At 39.5% G+C, this 17,660-nt stretch overlaps 1 protein-coding gene across 1 annotated transcript in view; it reads left to right on the top strand.

The window, feature by feature from the left end:
* The window catches only part of SLC13A1 (solute carrier family 13 member 1), a 107,579-nt gene that overhangs the window by 192 nt on the left and 89,727 nt on the right, over window positions 1-17,660 (top strand). Inside the window, exon 2 of the mRNA XM_036081882.2 lies at window positions 10,163-10,286. Within this exon, the coding sequence (XP_035937775.1) occupies window positions 10,163-10,286 (124 nt within the window). The remainder of the gene's footprint in view (window positions 1-10,162; window positions 10,287-17,660) is intronic.

The raw sequence follows: 17,660 nt of genomic DNA, 5'->3' as shown, positions 1-17,660 counted from the left end.
GAAGTGTGTAAATGGAGGAAGGAAGCTCTACACATACTGCATTTTGCTGGCAATTGTGGCAGGAAGTCTGGTTCTGCAAACAGAGTCACTGTAGCATTCAGTGGAAGCAGCATCTCAGATGGCCATCTCCAATGGAGCCCGTCCTGAGCATGATTTGGGGTATCATTCTTCAAAGTAGCCTAGAGTCTAGTTCTTTAGCTCTCCCAGGGGTTCCATGAATCACCCAGTATTCTTTCAGTAAAGTCCACTCTTTTTTTTTTTTTTTTTAAAAGATTTTATTTATTTATTTGACAGAGAGAGTGAGAGAGCACAAGCAGGGGGAACAGTTGAGGGAGAGGGAGAAGCAGGTTCCCCGCCAAGCAGGGAGCCCGATGTGGGGCTCGATCCCAGGACCCTGGGATCATGACCTGAGCTGAAGGCAGACGCCTAACCATCTGAGCCACCCGGGTGCCCCAAGTCCACTCTTTCTTACCCCTTATAAGCCCAGAGTAATCTTTCTGAAAGGTAAACCCAATCATTGCACTTCCCTACTTAAACTTCTTCAGGGCTCCCTACTGCCTATAGAATGAAGTCCAGATTCTTTAACTTGGCATTCCGGGTTCATCATCATTTAGGTTCCATCAGCTTTTCCAGCCTCTTGCCCTCCATTCTCCCCACACAGACACTGATCCAGGCACACCAAACAACATGCAAGATGCTCTATGTGCCATTGTTTTTAGTGCTATACCCTTTGATTGGAATGCTCCTAATTCCACTTCTGTCTGTCCAGTAAACACCACTCCTCTCCTTCTTCATGTCTTAGCTCACCCTGACCTTTATTCCCTACAACCCCCTTGACAGAGTTATGCACTTCCCCTGTATCTTTCAAGTTATGTTCTCCATATCTTTATTTTAATACTCATCACATTGCAGAAATTGTTTAGACATTGGCCTTACCTGCCCAGGCTGTATGCCTTTCAAAGGCAAAAACTAGGTGCTATTTATCCTTGTATACCCACTTCCAGCATAGTCCCTAATGCTTGATATGAGCTTTATATATCATGCATGAATAGATAATGAATTCATCTAGTCCTTTTAATTCATCCAGCTTCACCTCTCTGTTTAAGTTCCTTTTATGCTTTAAATCTTCCAATGACCCAAATCTTAGCAAAACCTATAGAATTTAATTATAACCTGACCCTGCCTCTCTTCCAACCTGGGGAGCTGATAAGGGGAGGATTCTTTTCAATCAAGAGTAGCAAGCATGCCCAGTTTTCATTGCTAAGTATGCCCTATAGGGTGTAGGATCTGGCTGGAGGGCCTCGGGCATGGAATGACGCAAAGGGAAGGGGCGCTGTTGGTAGAGATAGAGACAAACAATCCTAGTAGCCACACATGAGAGACGGTGTGGGTGAAATGCAGCCACCAAAAAGCTGGATGGGAAGGAACCAGAACTGAAATGTGAGTTCAACGTTTTACAGAACTTTGTGGTGAATGGGGATCTACTTGGTCACTGGAAAATTCAAGATTGGGGAAAGGGAAAGAAGTTAAGGCTCACTGCCACTTGCAGATTTCCAGTGGCCCTCAGAGGAGTTCCAGTCCCCCCTGACGGCAAGTGGCAAGTGGAGAACTAAGAGAGAGCATGCTGTCATCTGTTGTTAGAAGGCAGTTAATATCTTACCCGCAGATCAAATGAACTAAGGAATGCCACCAGCAGAAAGAGTAAGCTAAAAAACGCATTAGAAACGACAAAGGAAATGACACAAATTAGATGAAATAAAAGCAACAGAAATTCAAACAACAGACACAGATTTTAAAAAAAAAACATGTTTTAAAAAAAAGTTTTAAATTGAGTTGACCATTTACTGGTCTTTCATCCCTCTGTCTTTCCACTGGAGAGTGTACCCATCCTGTGTCAAAGCGGTTGGTCCCTGTGGCAGCCATTTCCTTGGGCTGATGTGTTGTCTACCGTGGGTCCTTCTAGCAGAAGCAATGCTAATGGGCACCAGGACTCACTGCCAGGTGCCCTCAGCCAGGCTGCACATAGGGGTGCAGGTCAGAGGGCCTTGCAGCAAACCACCATTGCAGGGCTTGTTGGGCCCCAATTTCTATGGTGGTGTTTTTGCAGAGTTCTAAAGAGAGCTCCCAAAGAGTTCATTTGGGCATCTGCAAAGATTTCAGTCTAAAATCAGTCAAGGTAAATGATTCTACAGCTGGGATTTCAATGTATTTTCTCCTCCTTCCCCCTTTCTCTTTTCATTAAGCTGAGTGACTTAGACACTGATGTTTCCTGTCTCTAAAGCTGCTGGTGGTATGGTGATTTCATAGAGCACCTCATTCAGATTCTCCCACAGGGGCTAGTTTCAAAGCACTGACCCTGATCTATAATCAAATTCACTGGCTGTCTGAGTCTGTCTCCTTGAAGCAGCAGAATCCTGCTGATACAATAGTAAATTCTGCCCCTCTGGAAGGGAGCATTGTGTTTGAGGTCCTCGATTGTCCCATAGAAGTGGTTGGGATGGCAAACACTGGGCAAAATCAGCACTGCAAATTTTTCCCTACAGAAAGTAGATTATTTTGTTACTCTTAATGTATATTATTTATACTCTTAATGTATATTATTTATCAGTAAGGAATGGACATAGGATATACTATAGGACTGTTTGTATCTTACATTATGATGAGATGTTAAATTACAGTGGGATGGAGAGGTGACAAAGGTATTATCTTAGCGTGACCATGGTTTGAGTCAGCTTTTATCCATTAAGCTCAGTTGCTCATCTTGGATATAAGGACTTGAATTAGAAGACTCAAATGTCCAACTTCAGTTTGGCTTCTGTATGTTTAACTCATATTACTGCTGGAATAATAAATGTATCTGCTAGAGCATTCCCAAGCATAACTCATGGTAGGCTCATTTTATATTCCAGAGATTGCTTAGCAACGATATACAATAAACTGTGCTTCTCTTGGGATACAAAGATGACATTGACTTCTCTACTAGACCCGACTTTGACATTCTTTCTTAATTAATGGTGACAGTTTGTTCTCTGAGTCATCCACACTCTGTGATATGTGGCTAGCTAGGTATAGATCTATCCTAAGGGTCACAGACAGAGTTTTAGTTGGAAGAACTATGAACAGGATTATATTCACGCCTTCAGTTCTGTTAGTATCATACTGAATCAGTTGCCAACATTTAAATATCAGGAAATTTCACATAAAAGATTATGTTACTGAGGGTTTGTTCTTTTTTTTTTTTAAATCCGAGAAAGCTGATAGCCTGGGACCTGTAGCCTCTCATGCCAACAAACTGGCCCTGAGGATGGCTGCCTCCTCTCGTGGGCCGTCTACTTTCGATTTTACCAAGGTTCTCTGCTTGCTCTTCCCTTTCATGTTTGACCATCTTGAACCCAAAGGCATTTGAGTTTGCAGTCCCTGCTTAAGGGAAGGACACTCACCTTAATTAAAGTAATTCCTCCTCTGTGATGGAGGAGGCATGAATTTCCAGTTACTTTCACCACAACTGCATTTTATTTTCTCAATGGGATGAAGCTCTGTGGCCAGTGAACCAGCAAGTCTGTCAGGATCAAACTAATTTTTGACACTCAAAAATAGATTACTTTAAGTGTTTAAAATTCTTTTTTTTTTTTTTAAAGATTTTATTTATTTATTTGAGAGAGAGAATGAGAGAGAGACAGCATGAGAGGGGGGAGGGTCAGAGGGAGAAGCAGACTCCCTGCCGAGCAGGGAGCCCAATGCGAGACTCGATCTTGGGACTCCAGGATCATGACCTGAGCCGAAGGCAGTCGCTTAACCAACTGAGCCACCCAGGCGCCCATGTGTTTAAAATTCTTAGTGAAATTTTTAGTTAATCTTAAGATTCTGTGAGCGCTCAGGATTTCTAAAATCCTCCATACCACGAACTAATCTACTCAGGTCAATCTCCATTCCTTTTGCCACCTCATTCATTCCTTTTGACCAGAACCCTCTTCCCAGACCCTCCAAAGATCCCAAATCTTTGTTTTTAGACTCCACTTAACTCTCAGTTTGTGCCAGGGCGAAGGGGACCACATGATGCAATTTTCCTTGGACAGCCCCACAGTAATTATTAATAGCATCCCTTTTGTTTTCAAAAGTGTCCATATTTGAGCAATAAAATAGATGGCTACCCTACCCCTCTACTTCAATCCATAATGGTATCTGTGTTTGTGATTATCCTAACATAGAGCAGTCCATGGTCTAGGATTTAACAATTATAATTTTCTTTTTTTTTTTTTTTAAGATAATTTATTTATTTATTTATTTGACAGAGAGAGAGAGAGAGCACAAGCAGGGGGAGCAGCAGAGGGAGAGGGAGAAGCAGGCTCCCCGCTGAACAGAAAGTCCGATGCAGGGTTCGATCCCAGGACCCTGAGATCATGACCTTAGCCAAAGGCAGACACTTAACCGACTGAGCCACCCAGGCGTCCCTAACAATTATAATTTTCTTATTTAATAGCAGTCTTCTCTGAGTGTGAAGAGTTCTTTTTATCAACATCAAATTGAATGGGCACCGCTAACTACCTACCTCCCATAGAAGGCAAACTTCTTTCCAATAACAATAATTTACCTCATATTTGTTTAGTTCAGCACTTCTCAAAATGTGCTTTGGGGACTCCTGTGGGTCTACAAAATTGTTTTCATAATCAAAGACATTATTTGCTTTCCTCTCTCACTCTCTCACCAGTATACAGTGGCATTTTCCAGAGGCAACATGACATGATATGGCAATAGATGGAATGTAAAGTCCAACTGTTTTCAGTCTCTAGAGAGATTTGCAAAAATGTGAAACAATACCATTATTCTCACAGTTTTTTTGAAGAGTAAATTTAGGCTTCTTAAAATATATTATTGATGTCAGCCTATAATGGGATTATTATTTTGGGTTTTAAACAAATTGCTAAACATTTAAAATTTTTCTCAATTTTATTTTCTAATGGCACATGAGAAAATGTTTAGGTAAGAGTATAGAGGATTCTGAGACTGAACATTTGAGAACTGCTGACAAAGTGCTTTTACACTTTTCAAATAATTTCACATTTATTGTGTAATTTTGAGTCATTTTATCTTTTCTTAAATTGAGATGTGAGTCACATGCTGTGATGTTCACTCTTTAAGTGTACAATTCAGTGGGTTTTTCATATATTCACAAAGTTGTACAATTATCCTTACTATCTAATTTCAGCATATTTTCATAACCAAAAAAGAAACCCCAGACCCGTTAGTAATTAATCCCCATTCTCCCCTTTCCCCAACCCCTGGCAACCACTTATCTACTTCCTGTTTCTGTGGATTTGCCTATATCCGGGGCGTTTCATTTATAAGTTATTGTGCAATATGTAGCCTTTTATGTCTGGCTTCTTTTACTTAGCATGTTACCCAGGTTTATCCATGTGGTAGCATGTATCAGGAGCTCATTCTATTTTATGGCTTAATAATATTCCATTGTATGGATATACCAAACTTTGTTTATCCATTCATCATTTGGAACGTTTCCACTTCTCAAAAATCCTGTAAAAAAGGCTCTTGTAAACATGCATATGTGAGTTTTTGTGTGCAGACATGTTTTTGTTTCACTTGGGTATATACCTCAATGTGGAATCGCTAGGTCACATGGCAACTCCATGTTTTACATTTGAGGAACTTCCAAATTGTTTTTCAAAGTTGCTGCACAATTTTACATTCGCACCAATCACGTATAGGGTTCAGTTCCTCTACATCCTTCCCAACATTTGTTATTATCTGCCTTTTTTTATTGTAGCCACCCTAGTAAGTTTGAAATAATATTCCATTATGGTTTGATTTGCATTTCTTTGGTGGCCAGTAATCTTGAGCATCTTTTTGTATGCATATTGGCCATTTGTATATCTTCTTTATAGAAATGTCTATTGAAATCTCTGCCCCATTTTAAATTGTATTATTTGTGTTTTTATTGTTGAATTGTAATTTTAAAAAATATATTCTAGGTACTACACCCTTATCAGATATATGATTTTTAAATATTTTCATTTTGTGGGCTGTGTTTTCACTTTCTTGATAAGTGTCTTTGGAGCACAGAAGTTTTTAATTTTGATGAAATCCAAATTTGCCTAGTTTTTCTTTGGTTACTTGTGGTTTTGGTATCAGGTCGAAAGAAAACAATGGCAGAGGTGTCAAATGTTGGTGAAAAGATATAAATTTCCAATTATAAAATAAATAAGCCATGGGCATGTAATGTACTGCATTGTGACTATAGTTAATAATACTGTATTATACATTTAAAAGTTACTATGAGAGTAGATCTTAAGAGTTCTAATCACAAGGAAGAAAAAATTTGTAACTATGTGTGGTGATTTTAACTAGATTCCTGGTGACTATTTCTCAGTAGATACAAACATCCCAAACCATTATGCTGTATACCTGAAACTAATATAATAAGTCAATTATATCTCAATTAAAATAATAAACTAGATAAAGCCAACAACAACAACACGAATGAATGAATGAGTAAATGAATGAAAATAAATAAACAAACCAATGCCAAATCTCAGGTCACAAATATTTAAACCAATGTTTCTTCTAAGAGTTTTATAGTTTTAGCTCTTACATTTAGTTTTCTGATCTATTTTGAATTAATTTTTGTATATAGTGTGAGGCAGGGGTGCAACTTCATTTTGTTGCATATGGATATACAGTTGTCCCAGCACTATTTATTTAAAAGACTCTTCTTTCCTCATTGAATTATATTCCTCACCTTCATCAGAGTAGTTTTACTTTTACCCCAATTTTCATTACTTCCAAGTCAGTCTTGACTAATTGTGCCTTTCACTCAAGTTCAAAGTGCACATTCCCGGACAGAGCACTGGCTGCCAGATAATTAGTGAAAACATGTGACAATGAAGTCAATTCTGAGAGACAGTTTACTCAATGTCTATGAAACATCTTCCGGGATGAATGGTCACAGCAAGCTGCTGGGTCTATGAAAAGATGAATGATTCTGTGTAAAATCATCTTAGTTTCCTTTTACTATATAGATTGGATTTCTTGAGGTTCTATATCCAGTCGGTTTGCTCCAAGCTGTTTTGTTTTGTTTTGTTTTGTTTTGTTTTTTGAAGATTTTATTTATTTGACAGAGAGACACAGCGAGAGAGGGAACACAAGACGGGGAGTGGGAGAGGGAGAAGCAGGCTTCCCGCCGAGCAGGGAGCCCAATGCGGGGCTCGATCCCAGGACGCTGGGATCATGACCTGAGCCGAAGGCAGACGCTTAACGACTGAGCCACCCAGGCACCCCTCAAAGCTGTTTTAGGTAGCAAATCTCTTGGCTATTTATTTGGATTGACTTTGGATAGTTTGTTTTATATTGATAATAGTTTTTTTTCACTTTTAGAAGAAACAGCACCAAAAGTTAGAAATCTGTACATTTTTCTAGAAAATTTTGAGAATTCTACATTTTTTTGAAAGAAAAATTTTAATGTACATACTGAAAAGTAATTCTTTGACTATAAATCAGTTCTAGAAATATAGAATGTAAGAGCTGTGAGATAATATAAGTCCTTGATTTTTTAAAGGGAGAATAATGAAGCCTACAAAAGCAAATTTATTTATATGGGGAATGCCCACAGAGAAGTAATAAGGCAATGAAGAAAGATGGTAGGAAACTATAGCTAAGGTCTTGAAAGAGTTGAAAAATGGAAGGAACTTTAAAACTTGCAGTAGTGATTCAGATACAATGCATATTTACAGACCTATCTACTTGGTAAACAACTGGAGTGCTTCTCCCAGTATAAAAGTGTTGACCTACCACCTATCATAATAATACATTAACTAAGCCAACAGGAACTAGGCAGCAAGGTTAAGATGAAAAGTTACCATGAGGCTGTCAGACCAAGGGAGTATCACAATAAGAGATGAAACTCAAGTAATTGTCTTCTAAGAAAGTATGGGATGGGGGAATAGCAGACAAGTGCCTTGAATGTTTTAGATATGGAGAGAGTCTTGAGATTGAGAGTGGTTAAATGGCCATTGAAAGACAAATTTTATACGTGGCCAAATCTTAGAATAATGCTCCAAGGAGAATAAATATCAGATATAGAGAATATGGATTTGGGGTGGAGGATACTCCCACCCCTGTCCCCTCTGGCAATCGCCAATTTATTCTCCACATTGATGAGCCGGTTTCTGTTCTTTGTTTGTTTGTTTGTTCATTTGTTTTATTTTATTTTATTTTATTTTTTTTAATGTTTTATTTATTTATTCATGAGAGTCAGAGAGACAGAGAGGCAGAGGCAGAGAGAGAAGCAGGCTTCCCGTGGAGCAGGGAGCCCAATGCGGGACTCGATCCCAGGGCCCTGGGATCATGACCTGAGCCGAAGGCAGACGCTTAACCATCTGAGCCACCCAGGCGCCCCATTTGTTTTATTTTTTAGATTCCACATATAAGTGAAATCATATGGTATTTGTCTTTCTATGACTTATTTCACTTAGCATAATACCCTCCAGTTTCATCCATGTTGTTGCAAATGGTAAGATCTCATTCTTTTTTATGGTTGAGTAATATTCCATTCTCTATATGTATAAATATATAAATATAGATATATACCACATCTTCTTTATTCACTCATCTATCAATGGAAATTTAGGCTGCTGCCATATGTTGGCTATTATAAATAATGCTGCAATAAACATGGGGTGCATATTATCTTTTCAAATTAGTGTTTTCATTTTCTTTGGGTAAATAACCAGTAGTAGAATTACTGGATTATATAGTATTTCCATTTTTAATTTTTCGAGGTACCTGCTTGGGTCTTTATCATTTCAGGTGATGCCTCCTTTCCCTGAGGGGAAGGTCTGAGATCCATTCACTCTCTCAGCCAGAGATACTGTGATTCCCCAAATGTAGAGGAAACCACATTAGGTCAAGACTCTTGCTGTGAGAATTTCTAATTAGTTATTTTAGGGACTATGGACATGGAGATTGTTGTGAAAGATAACAGAGCATCAGAATTAGTCGCGCTGTCACAGCACGTGTCTTATGCTCTAAACCATGAAGAGTTCTTGGCCGTGTGCTTGGTGTCTTCCCCATTTGATGGTAAGCTCTCTTGTGGAGGCACCGTATCTTATTCACATCAATTCACTCACTTAGAAGGGTCCATTTTATTAGGCTCATTTCTTTTAAAATCTCCCAGAATTTAAACTACTCACCACTGTCATTTTGTATCATGTTTATCCAGGCCAAAAGTATAAATTCAGCTGTGTCCTCATGGTCTGTAAATTAATGTGGTTTAACTGCACAATCATATAAATCGAGAGGAAAACACTGTTCTGAAAATGTACCTCTCTGAATCTGTGGTTAAAGAACATGGACGAAAATGTAAGCATAAATAACTTGTCAGAATAAATGTCGGTAGTTTCCTCATAAGGTCTTAAGTTGTCACAAGGCACACATTAACTTCTTATAAACAATGAATTTCCTCTATAAGCTACCATTTTGAACCCAAAGCTGCCAAACCCAAATAATAAAAGGCACGTGGTGAAGAACAGTGAATGCTGTAGCTATGTCTACAGAAAAGTACTGCAAGAGGGCAGCCTGGCTAACTCCCTGGGTTCATGGTAATGGCATGTTGTGAAATATTCTATACTTAGGTAAAAAATAACTTCCAGGAAGACGGGTCAGCTTGACAGCAAGCTGGATTATGTCAATGCCACTTACTTACTACACTTAAAATGAATCACTGTTAGGAACTATGTGAACACTTTCTCTCTTCACTGTCAACAAGGACAGGAGATGTTCCAAGCTCAAATGGACAATATGTTTGGTGGTGAAATGGTGGGAGAAATACCAATGTTTTTTCTGAGAGAGAAAAAACAGACCTAATGGCTGTGAGCAACAGTGAATTTCATAGCAGAACTGAGATCACGAGGGCAAAATTTTTACCTCCCTGGTTTCTTTAAACTGGTCTCTGTGGCTGTACCTAAAAGCAGTTTCTGACTGCCTGCTTTGAACCATATGAAATCCTTCTAACTTTACAAGACGACTGAACACTTGGATCAGCTGGGATCATCTATTTCTGTGGTTCCTCAGCTTCCATTACAGGGAGTCCTAGAATCAATCATAAGCAATCCTCTCTTTACCTTAAACTCTGGTCTGCTTTCCCATCCAGATGCTGGCAACACCTGCTACATCCAGGAGTCCTGGGGTTCACCTCTGAATACCCTATGGGTTATCACGAGGATGACAATACTGTCTCAAGTGCACAGACGGCTGGAACACGACTGTTACATAAGGTGATTGGGCGGGGGAGGGAGGGATGGGCAGGGAGCAAAAGTAAACAGAGTTCTAGACAATTCACCTTTCTTTTCTAATGGCATGCCAAGTATTCCAGAATGTCCTTTCTCCTCTTCTCTTCTTCTCCACATCTCCCTCTTCCTCCCTCCACCCCTAAATTTTTCCCTTTTACGTCCCAGAGAGCCCAAGATAAAGATATGGTCCATCTTGGTCAAAGGGAAACGTTCCTCCCACCCCAGCAGAGGGTGTGACCAGTTGTATCTGGGCTGGAGTGCTAAGGTGTTCTGGCAACTGCTTTTTTTTTTTGCTGGAAATAGGTCCTCTTTTGGAATGTGCTTTCCTTCTCAGTTCGTGGGAGTTCAGGTCCTCACCTCCTAGGACACAGTTCAATCTTCACTGTTCAGTCAGCCATTTACTTCAGGGCATTGGAGGAATGATTACTGAAGTTGTGGTTAATAATCAGTGTACAAATTTAGGTGTTTAGTAGGAGTTGCGCAGGAATCTGGAGTCTCCAGGGTAGATTTTCCTTCCCACATGATGGCTTTATCCTTTATATTAGGAAAGAAAAATTAAAACTGTTGATACAGTTAATTTGTGTGGGCCTGGAAATTTTACTATATACATCATCTATATGTTTCCCTTTCATCAAGAGAACTCATCTTAAAGAATGGAAAGGTGGGCCAGAGGAAATAAAAAATATTAAAAATTACTGAGGAAACTGACCACTAGATGCTAGTTAGGAGGGAAAAAATTATCTTAGTTTTCATAGTGTCTAAAAAGGTTTGGGGGCACAGCTCACATATGGCACTCAGAGAGTAAACCCTTCACAGTGCAATGTCTAGAAGTTATGGAATTTATAACGTAACCAGAATATATAAATGGAGATGCACCATTAGTGAGTGTCAGAATTAAGGACTTGTCGAAGCTTAGAAACAAATGACTGTGAGGAGAAAATCTGACCTATATTGTTTGACTCGATGGTCTCAACAATAGCAATTGACTAAAAGTGCCATGCCCTTTGAACTCTAAAAATTCTAAGAATGAAAATAGGAACACACAGTAAAAGCATTCTGACTTTTTTTCCTAGTCAAAGTGTAAAGTATACACACTTTCTTGTCTTAGTATTTATGGGTACATTTGCAGTGGAGCAAATATTCCCCCATTAAAGAAGCCACATCTCTCTGCAAACCTAATTCTCTATTGAAGAACTGCTCTTCTTTTAATTTAAATTCAATTAGCCAACACATAGTACATCATTAGTTTAAGATGTAGTGTTCAACAATTCATCAGTTTCATATAACACCCAGTACTCATCTTATAAACCATACTCTATCAGCAATGAGGCTAATTGGTTCCCATTTATCTATATTTGTAGGTAAGTTTAGAGAAACTTTTCACAAAGTGTTCACTTGTCCTTAGCACCTTGTTAGGGACATAAAGTGTAGTAAATTAATGTCCCCTGTCCTCAGACAGTTTGCAGTCTTACTGAAGATTTAAGATTTACATGTATTATTAAAATAGTGATTAGTGTAAGTAAGTTTACTCCAGGCTTACTGTATCTTACAAATACCAAGTCAATGATTCTCAAATATTAGTAAGCATGAAAACTATGTAGAAGGCCAACTAAACATGAAGCCATCTTTTGACCCAACAGGGCAGGGCTTCTGTACCTTCATCCAGCACTCCAGATTATTTGGATGTGGTTGCCCCAGTGAAACTCCTGAGTGGGTGTGTGGAAAGTCAGGAATTGTCAGGACAGATCTGTAGAAGGCAGCAGATTTGAGATGAGTCTACAAGTCACACTTCAAGGTTTGGTGGGATTTAAATATAGAGAAGGGAAGCATATTCTTGGAAGAGGGAAAGGCCTGAAGAAAAGCACAAATTTGGGAGCAAATGTGGCATAAGAAAGAGATACCCAGAAAACAAGGCTGAGAGAAGCATGTAGGATAGCCACATAAAAGCTGATTTCCACTCACCTCAGGTTGATTGTCTACACAACTTACTTATCCTGGACAGTCTAACTTCTTTATGAAGGTACTCGGAGTACATACAGAAGGAATCTTTCTTTCTCTTTATGCTTATGCTTGAACCCAAGTTTTACATGTTATGTTCAATCATAAGGCTCAAGGAACATAAAAAAAGCAAATCCTAGAGCTTCAGTTTCTAAGCCAACCAAATCATGTGTCTATATACAAATTCTAGATCTGATGATTTAGTGTTTAGTGTCACATTCATAGTCATTATGGTAGACATATGGCATAGTACAAAAAAAAAAAATCATTGCCTTAGGAACCAGAAAGAACAGGATTTACATCATTATTATATCATGTAGTACCTGGGACATTTTACTTGGCCTCTTTGAGTTTTAGTTTCCAAATCTATAAAAGAGAAATAATTATAACAATACCTATAATACCAATATCTTGTATTGGGTTTTGAAGCTTAAAAGAGGTGGTGGTGTAAACTCCCTGGCACATAATAAATAACTGTGAATGAGTGAATAATGTTTCTAATATTTTTATATTTGTAAAGGACATGTTTTAAATGAATTAATCCATGATTATGCCTTGATGTAATTCATTTTAGGTCAAATAGGTCAAACATAATACAGTTGTGACATATTAAGAGAGATTTATGTTTTTCTGTACCAAGAAGAGGTGCACTTTGACAATTGTAGACCTGGTTAACAATATGCTGTGATTTGAAGGACACCCTAAGATATGTTTCCAAGGGGCCCAAGGTCTCCCATTAAGAGTGTCATTCTCGGGTGCCTGGGTGGCTCAGTTGGTTAAGCGACTGCCTTTGGCTCAGGTCATGATCCCGGAGTCCCAGGATCGAGTCTCGCATCGGGCTCCCTGCTCGGCAGGGAGTCTGCTTCTCCCTCTGACCCTCCCCTCTCTCATGCTCTCTCTATCTCATTCTCTCTCTCAAATAAATAAATAAAATCTTAAAAAAAAAAGTCATTCTCTGGTGACCCCTGGAGAGGTATGCAGCTCACATCAGCCATTCATGCTTAGTGTGAAGTATCCTGTCAGATCCCTGCTCTATGTGACAGTGAAACAAGAGATTGGCTGAACATAAAGGAAAGGTGGGACCATTTTGTAATAAGGGGCACCCACAGAAGACTGAGCTGGCTAGAGGGAGGGTCCTGCAAGCCTTACTCTGGTGAGGAAAGTACCAGAATAGAGAAAATAGGGCCCAGAAAGGAGGCACCGACAAATGTGAAGAGTTTTCCCTTCAGTCTCTGTCTGGTTTGAGTGCCACTGTTCCCTCATTTCTGTTAAATGTCATTTTCCATTTCTGTTAAATGTCACACAAATGCCTTTTCATTTTGGGTGTCATCTCATAAAGTAAAAACCTCTAAGATAAGAAAGTGAGGCTCAAATGCTCTCACCAGGTGGCCTAAGGAAATTTAAGAACAGAAGTGGTTTCTTAAAAAAAAAAAAAAAATCATGCAATGAACTAACTATACAGGGTGTTATATAGAAAAAAAACTATTGAAACAGTTTTGAGTAACTCTGTTCCTTTAAGGTGTTTTTTTTTTTTTTTAACACTTTTTATTATTATTGCTCCCTATAACACTTTTTATTATTATTATTATTACAGGGAGCAATAATAATAAAAAGTGTTAAAAAAAATACATTTGCAATTATCCTTTTTTCACCTAAGAAATTCAAGATGTAATGTGCCTTTCTGGTTTGGAGACTTTTTTTTTTTTCTGTTTACTCTGCTGATTTTCCTGAATCACTATCTGTGATGTATCTTTAGAAATTTAGACACTTAGAGGGGAAAAAAATGCTTTCTCATCTACATTGATAATATGGTGAGTGTTGGTGAAAGAATTTTCTTCTTTGATAGGAAAAGAAAGCAGAGTTACATTAGTGTGGAATTAGAAATAAGGTCTAAATGCTAACCATAGATTACATCAGAGTAAGGTTATTTATACGGAGAGAAATTGACTATAAATTATAGAAAGAAATGTGTTCTGTTTATACCTAAGGCTAGGTGCATAGTAGTTGTTTAGCTGAAGAGTATTGGGTTATTAATTTACTACATAATGAGAAACAAACCAGAGTCCTTAGCTCTGAGCACTATTAAAATACATCCTCCAGGGGCACCTGGGTGGCTTAGTCGTTAAGCGTCTGCCTTCGGCTCAGGTCATGATCCCGGGGTCCTGGGATTGAGCCCCACATCGGGCTCCCTGCTCCGCGGAAAGCCTGCTTCTCCTTCTCCCACTCCCCCTGCTTGTGTTCCCTCTCTCACTGTGTCTCTCTCTGTCAAATAAATAAATAAAATCTTAAAAAAAAAAACCTCCTCCATATCACTGTTAGAACTGTACCCATCTTCACATGTGCTTACACACACATATACACACACCCACCCACACACTCACCCCTTGGATGGCCCCAGTGACTCATCTCTGTGCAGATTCCTTGTTAATTATCTAGTCAATATCAGCACAATAGTATCAACTCAATCCTGAAAGAGTGGAACAGGGGAGGGCTTATATAAGGCTTTATGATAACTTTTGGTTATCTGTCAAAAGAGGCCATAGGGTTCAAGAACTAATACAGAACTTTGCTTTCAAACAGTAGATAAATCACTTTGCAACTAAATGTGGTACTGGGGAGAAAAATGCTCAACATCAGAAGCAGTGTTATTTATCTTTTGAATGAGTGCAGAGAATTCCCGAATGAGAGAGGTCAGGGGCACTTCTCTGAGCCAAACTTCATGTAGGCAATGTAGAGGGCTGCCTCAACACATTATCTGAGAAGCCCTAGAAAAATCCATCTGTACCAAAACCTTTACCTTTCACACTGCCATACACTAAAATTCCTACTATTGGAATTGCTATTTCAATTCACACACTGAAAATGCACTTTCTTAGGAAGACCATTGGAGGCATCTGGTAGAGATTGCCCGAGGCACCACCCAAGTGCAGAGCCCAGAAGTCAGGGGACATCAGAAGGGCCAGAGGGGCCTCACTGTGGGCAAACTTAATGAACCTCACAATTTTGCCTTCTCCTAGATATGGCCAGTCAATATTCTAGTTAATGTGAACAAATCAAGTAGGGAAAGAACAGTTGTATCTTTCAAAAGCCACACTAGCAAGTGGAATGTGATTTCTTGCAAACACTCTTGGGCTTATCTTCCATGTTAATTGTGACAGTAAAACAATAAAAATCAAGATTTAATTTTAACTCATGTTGATCAGTCTAGGGCAGTAAATGAAGATGATGGGCTGGAGAAATATTAATCCACGTTGGCTATTTAACATCTGCCTTATTTTGAGGCGAGCACTGTCAAAGGCTCCTGCTCAGGACAATGAAAGTCCTCAGTTATATTTTAGTTCATCGCCGGTTTCTCCTTATAGTTTTCACTCTGTTGGTTTTATTGCCATTGCCAATCATCGTTCGCACCAGGGTAAGTGAACCTGGAGAATAGGCTGGTGGGTTTCCTGATTTATTTAATTGTCCTTTATTGTTTCTATGTAATTGCCTTGTTCAGAGCTGAGTGGGGGGAGGGGTGCCACTTTGAGTTGGAAGTCAGGATGGTCACACGTGTTTTGTCCTCTGTTCTCCTTTTTAATGGTTAATGTTGGCTGATTCTCAGTATGACTAACTACAATAATTAAATAATATACTCAATCAGAATTGTTCTCTGTCTGGCAACTAGATGAGAGGAAGAGCAAAGAGGCACAACCCTTGAGATCTTGTCATTCTGGTTAATCAGTCTCCAAGGAGGAGCCTGGGTTAGGCTCTCCCAAGCCCGGGCAGCAACGTGATACCCGGGGAAGAGCTAGAAAAACAACGGGGAGCCCCAGCGTCTAGCACAGACTAATTTACTTGTCAGCTCCAAGGCTTGCTGTGGGCCACCAAACCTCCTAGAAATATTGTTTCCTTATGGGATGAGAAAACATTGAAAGCATGAAGTAATTTTCCTTGGTCACTCAGAAAATTTAATAAATTATTACACCATGTTCTGATCATTTGAGATTTTATTTCATTTTGGTATACTATACGCATTTTTCTGTTTGCTTTTAAGTGTAGTCAGTCTACTAAGTCCAGAACAATAAACCCAGGACATTTTTAATCCCATGCTAAAATGATTAGAATTGGCACACATTTAGTGAGCACCTTCTTTACGTCAGGCATGGTGAGTGTCAGTTGCTAAGAGGACAAGCACTAGAGTTAGGCTTTCTGCTTTAGGTCCCAGGTATACCACTCACAAGCTGAGTGACCTGGGCAAATTAGTTAACTTCTCTATGCTTCTGTTTTCTCATATGTAAGATTGGGATAGGCACAGGCTTGCTGTGAGGATTAAATGCCTAAGCACTCATCAAGCACTCCCTCGGAGCAGTGCCTGGCACACAGTAGGAAGGGCCACAAGAGTCTCCCCAAATGTGTTGACCCACAGCTGGTGCAATTCCCACCACCCCAGGATGCCTTTCTGATGCTCTTCTCTAACAAGTATTAATCAAGGTTTTACCAGTCTGGGTTAAAATAGAATCAGTAATTATAATACGATGGATCCTCAAAAGTCTGCCCTCAAAAGTCTGCCACTGCTCTGGGAACCTCTGAAGGAAATTCACGTGAGCTAATGAAAAGTCCTTTTTGAGTCTACCGAGGTCTCCTCTGCCTGCTAAGTCGGAGAAGGGACTGGCCTCTGCTGCCCCTGGCTATGGGTTTTCTGCTGCAGAGGGCAACCACCCAGCTCTAGCAGCTTCCCTTGGCTGGGCCTGTCCTCACACTGACGTCTCACTGTTTCCTGTTGAGGAAGGGAAGGACTCCCCACCCTTTTTGGTCAAACATCGTTCTGAACCCTCAAAAGCCTTAAAGAATTTCTAGTGAAAACAATAGGCACAGTCCAGTGTTTTGGTTTGGTTGGTGTTGTTTTTCAAATTTTGTGTGATTAATCTTTCCCTCTCCTCCTTTTCCCTCCCACTCCAGCTACTTCTGAAGACTCCTATATGGGTCTCTGGTGGCCACTAGATGACAAATTTGAATCACAGGCACAGGGCTCCAATCTGAATACTCAACCCAAAACCCCTTCGAAGACTTGTTACTCTATCTAGCATGCATGATGCCCTTCTCTTTTAACTCCCCTGGTCCCGTGGGTTCCCTAGACCTGGCTGAATTCTACCATTCTACTATGAATACATCCTGGTTCATACCTGGACCCCTACTATATTGTTATATATCTGGGTTAGTTTCAACTTAAGTCCTCACTTATGGCAGAGAAAATCAGAAATTAAAGTAGTCAGTACAAACTTGGGCTATGGCTACTACTCCTTTGATGCACACATGCGTGACACTGATTATCTTCCATAATTTTCAGAGAAAGTTAACATAAATTCTTTGAAAGGGAGAACA

The sequence above is a fragment of the Halichoerus grypus genome, chromosome 12 (genome assembly GCF_964656455.1).
Source record: "Halichoerus grypus chromosome 12, mHalGry1.hap1.1, whole genome shotgun sequence".
Classification (NCBI taxonomy): domain Eukaryota; kingdom Metazoa; phylum Chordata; class Mammalia; order Carnivora; family Phocidae; genus Halichoerus; species Halichoerus grypus.
Note: the sequence above shows the minus strand (reverse complement) of the source record. Positions and strands in the feature narration are given on the sequence as shown.